At 33.3% G+C, this 11,019-nt stretch overlaps 1 protein-coding gene across 1 annotated transcript; it reads right to left on the reverse strand.

Moving 5' to 3' along the window:
- Positions 1-3,076: 3,076 nt before the first annotated feature.
- LOC149571716 (uncharacterized) lies at positions 3,077-9,235 on the reverse strand. Its single transcript, XM_089815723.1, has 2 exons — positions 7,445-9,235; positions 3,077-3,172 (listed from the first exon to the last, which is right to left on the reverse strand). The coding sequence occupies exons 1-2, from the start codon at positions 9,233-9,235 to the stop codon at positions 3,077-3,079; spliced, it is 1,887 nt and encodes a 628-aa protein (XP_089671849.1).
- Between the last annotated feature and the right edge of the window lie 1,784 nt (positions 9,236-11,019).

An 11,019-nucleotide genomic window follows, 5' to 3' on the forward strand; every position in this document is an offset into this window, starting at 1 on the left:
ATATGAATAATTGTAATTTACCATGGGTTCAAGTAATCGCCCTACCACAAAATACTTTTAAAATATTTTGGTAAATTACTATTATATGTATTCATACCTTCTTGGGTCTTCTGTGATGGATTATTATAAATTATGGTAAAATGCTCTTATCACTATATACATTTAATAGCATATTTACAATACAAAATAATTATTATCACAAAATTTTATTTTTAATTTTTTTTAAAATAATATTTTAATTAAACATTACCAACACATTTAATAATAACATACTATTCATGTCCATTGTACATATTATTATTGCAACCACCTCTATTCTTTCTCCTCCACTTCCCACATCTTATTAGTGGTATGCTACATGCGTTCTCATGATTTAACGAGTTATTCCTATTGACATGAAAAAAGGTGTATAGGGTTTTGTAGTACTACCTCTCTTGGGGTAATTAATGGCCTAAGCCTATTCTAGAGAGCATAACTTTCCTCTTTTAGCACTTAAAGGTTCATTGCTTCAACTTTCTACCCTATAGGTTTTTCTAAAATTGGAACATGGGTTCTAATGACATAACTTTGGTTAAAAACCTCTTCACTCGAGTGCCTGATTTGTTGTTATAACATATTGTTGGAAATTTTGTGAAGAAATTTACAATGAAAATGTATGAAAGATCTATATATCAAAAATTCAAACCATTCTAGGACCCCTAAGTTCTCAAATTTTAAGTTTTAAGCTTCATTGGAGAAATTTCTCGAGCTGAAAACTTTGATATCTTTCAAACCATACACAATATTGCGATGTTTCTTTCACCAATCATCTTATTTTTCAACTTCATTCCTTAGGAGTAGTTTTCATGTTGATGTATGTGGCTACTTTTGCTATTTTTAGCTTATATACATCTTATATAGTGCAACTATCATGATGAGCTCTAAGAAAACAAAAGAGAAATGCAATACTTCTTTTGAGACATGTAAAATTGCTTATACATTGTAGATGTTTTGCAGCACAATTGCCCTTAAACATTGAAGTTTTTTTAAAGTTCTTTTAATACCAACATTTTTATTTTTATGAATCTTGACTTTTAGTCCACTTTCATCATTTTTCAAAGGGGAGTCTTGGAAAACTATAAAATATGTTTTTTTGCAAGGAAAAAATAGAGGTGTGTCCCTACTATTGTGACTAGATGATTGACTCCCCCAAAAAAATGATGGCTTAAGGTAAAGAACATTGTTGGGTATGGTGCAAATGGTCAATTTGCATGCCCATCCTCTTTCATATTCTCATAGAGGATCAATCTCTACATGCACGTGCTTTTTGCAAATGAGCCAAATAAATTTTATCAAGCTCAAATCAAATAAAAATGTTAAGCAAGGAAACAATAGTGGTCAAATTTTCCAACAAGTTAGGGGAAATACCCCACTACACAGTGGTAAGTTGTTAGCCTCTCATCTATGGAGGTGACATGTTTGGACTAGTGATGGAGGTGGCATTGAGCTGATAGTTGGTTACACACATTGCTCAACCAAAACTTGGACCCTCACAAAACTTATATGACCTTGCACCTTTCAAAACCATCATGCCTGACAATAGGAATGCCTAGTGATATACAAAAAAGGTTGTCTAGGCCCTCTAGACTCGACTATGAAGTCTATTTATTCATCCCAAGATTTCATCTAGCAAAAGCCCATGCCTAAATTAACTTTGCTTCCAAGAAGTACATACAAATAGAAATCTAGTATGGCATAGGAGTTGATTGTGAACTTTTCACACCCCAAAATCACCTACAAAATGAAAAACATCAATCCACAATAGAGAATGACAAGAATAGCTTGCTTGATTATGGGTGCAAGATTCATTTGGTTTGAAATGTAAATTTTATGTCTTTCTTGATAGGTAGGATTATACAAGTTTGTGTTGTATCTAAAGCTAATGACATGAGACAACCAACTTGACAATTGTTAAATGGCCTAAGAAACAAGAATGAAATGCCAAAAAATAAGTTATATTTGTAAACTAACACTTATAGAAAGACTTTTAGAATCTAAATAAACTTAACTGTATTAATATGAGCCACAAGTGAACTAGTTCGGTAGTGTTGTCATAGTCTCAAGAAATAGCAACTTGAATAGAAATATTGAGAAATTGATTGACAAAGTATTAAAGAAATAGGAAGGATTATGAAGGCACTATGAAATATGAATTTTCTATCTTACAAAAATTGTTGAGATTGCTTGAAAGAAAAAAGCATATGACTGATCAAAAGGTTGAAACACCCATAGACAAAAAAGAATGGTGAATTTAAACAAGAGGAAAGTATTTCCTCATTGTTGATAAGGATTTGTATAATGATCTCATTATAAGAGAAGAGATAGTGACCGGAACCACAAACTATGGTGAATAACTTACCTAATTGCACAACATCAAAGGCCATGAAAAGTGTTTTAAAGTTGAAATTGTGTTGCCTCCTAATTGTGATGAGTGTACACTCAACAATAGATTTGATATAATTCCTATTGTATTGGATATATAATTATGGCATCGCATGATGAGATACACCCAAAACAAGAAAAGGTAAGTCTAGAAAAGTTGAATCTTGTAGATAATCCTAAGAATGTTGTCAAAGTATTTGAAGTTCATAACTACAATGTATCAAGTAAGGAATGAATTATTACTCAACAAAATTGATTGATGGAAGATTACATGTAAGCATTTTATTGGAGAAATTCCCCATGGATCAATAGCAAAGGGATATTCAGATTTGCTACAATCAATCAATAAATTTCCAACTAGAGTGAAAAATAAATGTAAAAATTTGAATTATATATTAGTCTGATATGCGTGTTGTCTTCTTGTCATGCCCATTCTTCAAAAAGATGACTCATTTTTTTTCTCATCAAGACAATGTTCGTAGAATTCCAAATCTGCTAATTGGAAACCCAAAAGTTGATCTCGATTAAGCATTACCTCTATCCCAATTTTGCCCATGTGGCATAATCATTGATACCTAAGTGCCACATCGCTGCCCACAAAAGTCATGGAAGGTCCCACTTCATCATTAGTCTCTACAATATATAGGTTGCCAACTTATACTAGCTCATTTTGCATAACCATGGAATCTTTGGTGACTTTCCATGTATCAATCGTAAGGAAACCTCGGGTGTTTAACTGACTCGCGGAAATCAAATTACTTTTTAGCTTGGGAACATGCCTAACATCTTTAAGCAACCATTGAACACCTGCTTCTAATGATAATAGAGCATCACCCTTCCCAATAATTTTACAAACATTGTTTTCACCCAAATATACATTCCCAAACTTTCCTTCTTGGTAATATGTCAAGGCCTCGATGCAAGAAGACGCATGGAAAGAAGCCCCAAAATCAATTACCCACGAACTTGAGATTGTGTCACTTATTGCAAGAACCAAAATACCATCATCCTTATCATGAATGACATTTGCTTCTCTATCCAAAACCTTCTGTTGAGCTTTCTTATATTTTTTACAGTCCTTCTTGACGTGACCAACCTTTCCACAAAACCAACAATTTCCTTGTCTATCTCAAGACTATGATCTTCTAGCTAATTGTGATCTTCGATTGTTATTATTTATGCCTCTATGATGACTTCTTCCTCCATTTTCTATGCTAACCATTGTTAGAGCATCGCCGATGAAAACTCTTTATTACTTCTTCTCATATCCTCACTAAGTAAGTTGCCACAACTTCATCATAGACCTACTTGCTCTTGGTTGAAGATTAAGAGCTAACTGTTGTAACCATGGCATCCCAACTATCATGTAAGGAACATAACAAGATGATAGCTTTAGATTCATCATCTCGAGTCATACCAACTGACATTGCTTGGCATAATAAGGTGTTTAACTCATTTATGTGATTTGACATTGCAATCCCTTCCTTCTTTTTCAGCTTGTAAAGCTTCTTAATAATAATAAAATTATTCACAGTCGATGCCATCTCATACACACTTTGAAGTTTATCCCAAAATTCCTTTGTTATTTATTTGTTCGATACATTGAACAAGATTTTGAGAGAGAGAGAGAGAGAGAGAAAAACTGATGTCATCGCTTCTCATCAATCTTTTCCCAACCTTCATTTGACATTGCTGCTGGTTTCTTAGTTTTTCCTCCAATTGCAATAGACAACTCTTGCCTAACCAGCAAAGAATGCATCTATACTTTCCATAGGATGAAATTCTGCCTAGAAAATTTCTGGACTCTCAAATCTTCCATGATTCCGAAAATTAAACTACAGAAATCAATTTCAGCAATTACACCAGGCTTTGATACCAATTGTGAAGTGTAATGAAAGCATGAAAAGAAAATACAAAACAACAAGATTAAAAAGACATATTAACACATTAGTTTGTCGTGCTTCACCACAATTTCTGGCTACGTCCACACTGAGAACAGATGAACTATACTAATGAAAATAATATGAGTTTACAATAGATGCAATGAGCATATATAACGTATATAACATAAGACAATCAGCTGAAGGGACACATAATAAATGGAGGAAAAACCCTATTGGACTTCACTATCTCAACATACCTTCCAAGGGTGAGTTTAGAAGGATCGAACTCCCTCTGTTTTAAAGTGACTTTCAGATATGCGTATATAACAATTACTTCTTTGGTGTTTTCCGCCAACGAATAGGTGAATACAAGGTAACCATGAGCTTGGAAAGTTCTACAAATTTTCTCATCTCGTGCAACCGAAATGGAAACAATGGCACACAATCACGGTCTCAGTGTTGAGTCCAGGAATCTTCCCCAGGGCATTCTTACTTGAGAAAATCGAATAACTCAATGCATTTTAAGATCATGAGTGTGGCTGAACGATATGGCTTACCAACAAGATGAGTTATTTTCTGGAGTCCATTTCTCAGACTTTGAAGATGTTCTGTTTGAAGAGGCTCATCCCAATCTCTGCAGATCATAAGCAAGAAGCCTTGTCCTTAATTACCATGAATTTTAGGAATGATCCATGTAGGCTCCACCGATTCACTAGAATCTTTGAAACTCATTGAATGCCTTCTAATTATTGACTGAGTGTATGGGGAGGCTCTCTACATTCACAACCCTGCATACATGATAGCTCCACACATGTCGATTCGGATATTCTGCCAACCAGTTCACATGCATCCTGCAATTAACCATATCACTATATTTTGATAGATGGTATCCGTGATGTCTTATATTGACCATAACAATTTGTAGGAAAGCCTGAATCATGAAGATTGGTACTAGTACAGTGCCTGATCCTTTGAATCTTCATTTTGAATTTGGGATCATCAGATCTGTAAACCTAAACTTTGAATGTTGAAACTTGGATTTGTATTTCGAACTGTTAAAACTAGACCTCAAACTTTTAACTGTGAGCCTGACTTTGAACTTTGAACCTTGAATTGTGTGGTTTGAAGTTCCAGTTCAACACATCCTTAGAATGCTGCCCCTTCGTAGATTATAACTTCACAAAAGAATCATTGGCAAAAACCAGTGTCTAATATGGAAATATGGACAGGTTTCTCCAGGAGGCTCACTTTAAAAAATTTGAAAGTTGGGTGTCAAAAGCACCTAAAACTAGGTCAGGCAGCAGAAACAAAGAGATGTTTTGTAACATGCAATATATATATATATTGGCACTGAATTCTAGGGGGAGAGGACCCACTACTTGAGCACCATAGTTTTATACTCATCAAAATCTTATGTGCAAATTTCAAAAAAATATGAAATTTCTTTTATAGTAGCTTACTTGGAAAGTCGTATATTTATAACTAAGGTTTCAAGTCCACGTCATCAATTATGATGCCACATTAGCATGTTTTTTGCCATGTGTAAAACAACCCAAATAAAAAGTGAGACCCAATGGTCATGCAAAAATGGTTCTCATACTTGCACAGCTGGTGTAGCATCACATCTTTGGTTTCTTTTTAAAACTAAGAGTACATTTCATTCAGTTATGCATAATTATTATTGTACTGACAACTTTAAAGCCACAATTATTGGTGCAATATTGTTAAACAAATTGGGCATTAAGACAATAAATATGAAATCCATAAGTCTGGAAATCAACTGAACAATTCCTATCACAACCATTAGAACACGTTCAAGTACTAGATCCTCTCCCCTAGTCCAACTTATATTCAAAGAATTTGAATTTCTAAAAATCCTGATAATTGACTTATTGGGACACAACCCCTGACCTTAGCCTACCAAGATTTCCTTTTGAATTACATTTCTAAATCTGAAAATTCCAATCATAAACCAATCATAAACTAACATTATTTTGCTCTAGTAGTTGATCATCATTTATTGATTAAGAATAAATCATCTATTTCCCCTAGTTAAGGGCTTCCTAATCAATAGATAATAAATTTCCAATAGTTTATCACCATTAGTTTCCAATAGTTTATCACCATTTCTTGATTAAGAATAAATCATCTAATGTTGTATAGGTTCACAATAATAGACTTCTGGGCATGCTTAAGCAATCTTTTACAAACTAGAAACCAACTCAGCAACAATCGACAAACCCTTATTTGAACTACCTGTACACCACCACTCCAAAAAAAACTAACCTGAAATTAGGTATATCCCATGAATTCTAGGAAACCCAGGGAAATCTACCGATTGTTCAGTACAATGTGCAGACATAATGTTATTTTTTTAAGTGGTTTGCTGGCCATATAGATTATTAGATCGACCTGAATCTTTGTTAGAAGAGTTTTAACAGCTGCTCAAATATACTTAAGAGACTAGACTCATTGAATTATGAAAATCAAGTAAGTTTCAATATTGCATCATTCTCCTCAAGCAAAGAGGATTGCATAATACAAGAGCATTTGTTATCATGATCATTCAGCTGCAAATATTATATTTCATTCTCTAAAGATAAAAAATGTAACTACCTGTTTTTACCCCACCCAAGTATGTTTCTTGTTACAAGTCATTTAAATCTGCATACTTGTAATTTGAAAAATCAATAGTCTCAAGAAAATGTTTTTAAATAATTGACAAGTACAAATTGTTATAAATCTCATTTTAATTCTGATACAGTTTCTGGGCTCATGCCTCAGTTATAAGGAAAATAATGAGCTCAATATGACAAACACTATAAGTTGAACATGTATTAAAGAAATTTTATATTATCTAAATTATAAAAATGCTTAAAATTGTTGATAATTTTTGAAGTATCATTCTGAAATTATTTACTATTGATTATCAAAGCAATCATATCATCCTTGCATGATAAACATATTTATAGACTGATATGGATGCCTAAATATCAATTCTATAGTAGGAAGAATAAACATTCAAGAACAATTTCGATATGGTTGGTGCTCATCATCAAGGCATGAGCACTATGCTTCCCTAGAAAATATAAAAGAATCATCACTTACAAAGTATCTTAACTTTTCCAATTCAATTAGTGAAAGGAATCATCACATACAAAGTCTATAAACTCTTTTGTTTTACCAACTTCTATCAGCCAGCCAAGTATCTGGATGGTTACATCATCTGGAGCACAACCTTCTTTCTTCATTTGTTCCAAAACCCAAAAAGTTTTTTCACAATCACATCTTTTGCGAAAGGTGTCCAATAATATAGTATATGTGAAAACATTAGGAAAGGTATCCTTTGTTCTCATCTCATTCAGCATTGACAAAGCCATGTCAAGTTTGTTTTCCTTCAAAAAAGAAGCAATCAATATAGTATAGGTCACAACATCTAGAGCAATGCCACTCACTTTCATTTCTAAAAAGTACTTCAAGGCCTCATCTATTTCACCATTTTTGCAATGAGCGTCAATAAGACAGCTATAAGTGACTACATTAGGGGTCAAGCCTTCATCTAGCATCTTATTCATGAGTGAATGTGCCCTAGAAGGATTTCCTGCCTTGCACATACCATCAATGATTGTACTGTATGTTGTCACATCAGGTTTCAAATTTCCTTTTGCCATCTCTTGCAACATTTTCTCTACCATGTTCATCTTCCCTTTTCTACAAAGTGCACATATTAGTGTATTACATGTAATTACATCTGGGACAAGTCCCCTATTTTCCAACTCAAAAAAAACTGTAAAAGCTTCATTTTCCCTATTATTCTGATATAAACCAGCAATTAGAATGTTGTAGGTAACAATGTCTGGAGAGATGCCTTTTCTTAGCATCTCTTTGAACAACTTCTGAGCCTTTTCCATCTCATGTAGTTCGCATAGACTGCGTATCAAAGTATTATAAGTAACTACATTTGGTTGTAAACCCTTTTTGCACATGTCATAGAAACAATCCCAAGCATTGTGCATAATGCCATCTTTGCATAGTCCATCAATAACAATATTAAATGTCACTACATCTGGAAAAGGACCAAACTCCATCATTTTTTTAAACAGGACGTATGCTTTGCCTGTTTTTCCAGCCTTGCAAAATCCATCTATCAGAGTGGTATACGTACAGATATTAAGAAAATGACCTTCTTCTATCACTTTGGCAAATAATCCTAGAGCTTCATCTACTCTGTCTATTTTAAAAAGGCCATCAATCAGGGTGTTATATGTAACAATATTTGGAGAGGTGTAATTGTGTTTCAATTTAGCTACTAACCTTAGAGCTTCATCTTCCCTTCCCACATTGCAGAAACCATTTATCAAGGTATTGCATGTAATAACATCAGGAGAGATGCCAAATTGTATCATCTCAGCAAATAAAACAAGAGCTTCATCTATTCTACCTCTTTTGCATATCCTATCAATTAGTGTGCTGTATGTAACAACATCCGGAACACAATGAGCGTGCCTCATTTGGCAGAAAATCCCAAGTGCTTCCTCAATTCGGTCCCACTTACACGAACCCTTTATGAGGGTGTTAAAAGTGAATACATTTGGTTGTATTTCCATCTCTTTCATTTCAGCAAGAAGGGAGTTAACTCTACGGATATCACCAGAGTTTACAAGGCCATCTAAGAGCGCAGTGAAGGATACAACATCGAGAGGACGGCGTTGAGATAAGGCTGAATGGAATTCATCCCACGCCTTGTTTGTGTTTCCCGATTTACAGAGGGCAGTAATGTGCTGAGTGAAGTGCACAAAATTAAATTTGGGCGTGACGTGAGGAGGGGGTTTACCTTGTTTATGTATATACTGTAATGAAGAATGAGAATGAAGGGAAAATACCTGTTGAAAGAGGAAGAGTGGGCGTCTCCATTTCCAGTAGGGCATCATCTCCATGATCAAGGTGCAGAGGAGCATAGGCGAAGAGGCAGAATAAAACCCTCGGGCACTTGAAAATATTCTCTCAAGTCTTATAAATTTAGAATAATAAAAACTTCGAAGTTATAAATAATTATTATCAATGAAGCAATTTGGATATTTTAAAAACATTTGTATGAATATATGAAAGATCAAAAAATAAAAATAAAATTAAATGATAGTATAATGAAAGACATGAATTAAATTGATTAATAATAATTTCGTCGAGGAAGGAAAATATTTATCATAAAATATATAAATTAAATAATTTATTTTATTACTGTTTTAATTCTTTAAAATAATACAAAAATAGTTAAATACTAAGAATATAAATTTTCTAAAAATATAAATTTTAGAAAATTAAATAATTTTAATTGTAAATAAAAATATATTTAAATAATTCTATGGAAAATGTTAAACGATCTTCTAAGTTTTAAAATTGTATTTAATAATTATTTTATTTTAGATATATCTTACAATGTTCTATTTAATATCTAATAGACTTGGGTATATTTTTTTATAAAAAAGAAATAGTCAGTTGAAATAAATTTCAAGCAAGAGTCTACAACATAATGGTAAATTGTGATTGGATTTTTTTTAAATTGAAATAAATTTTATACATTTACTACTAATAAATTTTTTTGACAAGACCTATGTTTTATGTTGTTTGATGGTCTTGTTGAGAAGTAGAAGTTTGGGAGATTTCCTAAACCTTAAGGTAAAATGATTGGGGAACATTACAATTCAAATATCTTAATTCATGATAAATGTTAAATCTTATAATAGTCATAAATTTAAGAGAGGGATTGGTTCATTAACAATCATTATTAAAACCTTAATTTTTTATTTCTAATAGAACATTTGTAAATATATAATATCTACTATTAATTCATATAATATTAATAAAATATTTGATTAGATAATGTGTTTAATATAATAGAGAAACACACATTAGTAACAACCTAAAGGGCCATAGCCCTAGTTGTAAATGGCAGCCACCTAGTTTTGGTTGCTTTTATATCAAAAACAACCTAAATAAGAAAGAATTAGTACTTGAATATTTTTTTTTAAATAATAAAAAATAATTATTATGAGTGGGAAATTTTTTATTTTAATTTAATCAGTAATGAGTCATATATATATTAAACTTTAAAAAGAATAGTTGCACACAAGCTCTCCAAGAGCATCGAACCATAGTTAACAAAAAACTTAAACAACTAAAAACCGCAACCTTCAGCTACCTACCAAATCTTCATACCACTCCAGCAGCCATGAACAAAAACCCTCTAACCAACCTACCCCTGGCCTGAATCCACTACATTCTTCTAAAACCAACACACATTGCATACATTATTAACACCACAATCAAAAAACTTTAACCTCCAACGACTACCCAACAGCACTCATTTCACACTAATCTTCCACCAGTGTCTTCCCTTGACATTCAGAGGTAGCTCCCATGCCTTGTGGACTATGTCGTCACCATGGAAAGTTGACCCATTCACTTTGTGGCTTCTCCTCACCACCTTTCGTCTGATTCAGCTCCACCTGTAGCTTCTCCCAAGCTTCCTTCACAGCCTTATACAAAGATGGCTTATCCGCCTTTGCCTTCCATCTTAGGAAGGGGATGTAGCCATATCACCTCCCCTCATCCCCGTCTTCAAAGCACTTTGTAAAATCTGACCCAATGCCTGGGACAAACCATTCTAAGATGGAATCAAGGCCACCAAATATGTCTTCTTCAAACAACGACCTTG

The sequence above is a fragment of the Cupressus sempervirens genome, chromosome 2 (genome assembly GCF_028749045.1).
Source record: "Cupressus sempervirens isolate cs-2001-9-10 chromosome 2, ASM2874904v1, whole genome shotgun sequence".
In the NCBI taxonomy this organism is placed as follows: Eukaryota; Viridiplantae; Streptophyta; class Pinopsida; order Cupressales; family Cupressaceae; genus Cupressus; species Cupressus sempervirens.

What these genes read in the sequence shown, in the direction of transcription:
- LOC149571716 (XM_089815723.1), bottom strand. Translation starts at nt 9,235, where the DNA reads ATGATGCCCTACTGGAAATGGAGACGCCCACTCTTCCTCTTTCAACAG. An exon ending in TTGTATGTGATGATTCCTTT is followed by an intron (nt 3,173 to 7,444) that starts CACTAATTGAAT and finishes AAAAGTAATTTG; the next exon opens with ATTTCCGCGAGTCAGTTAAA.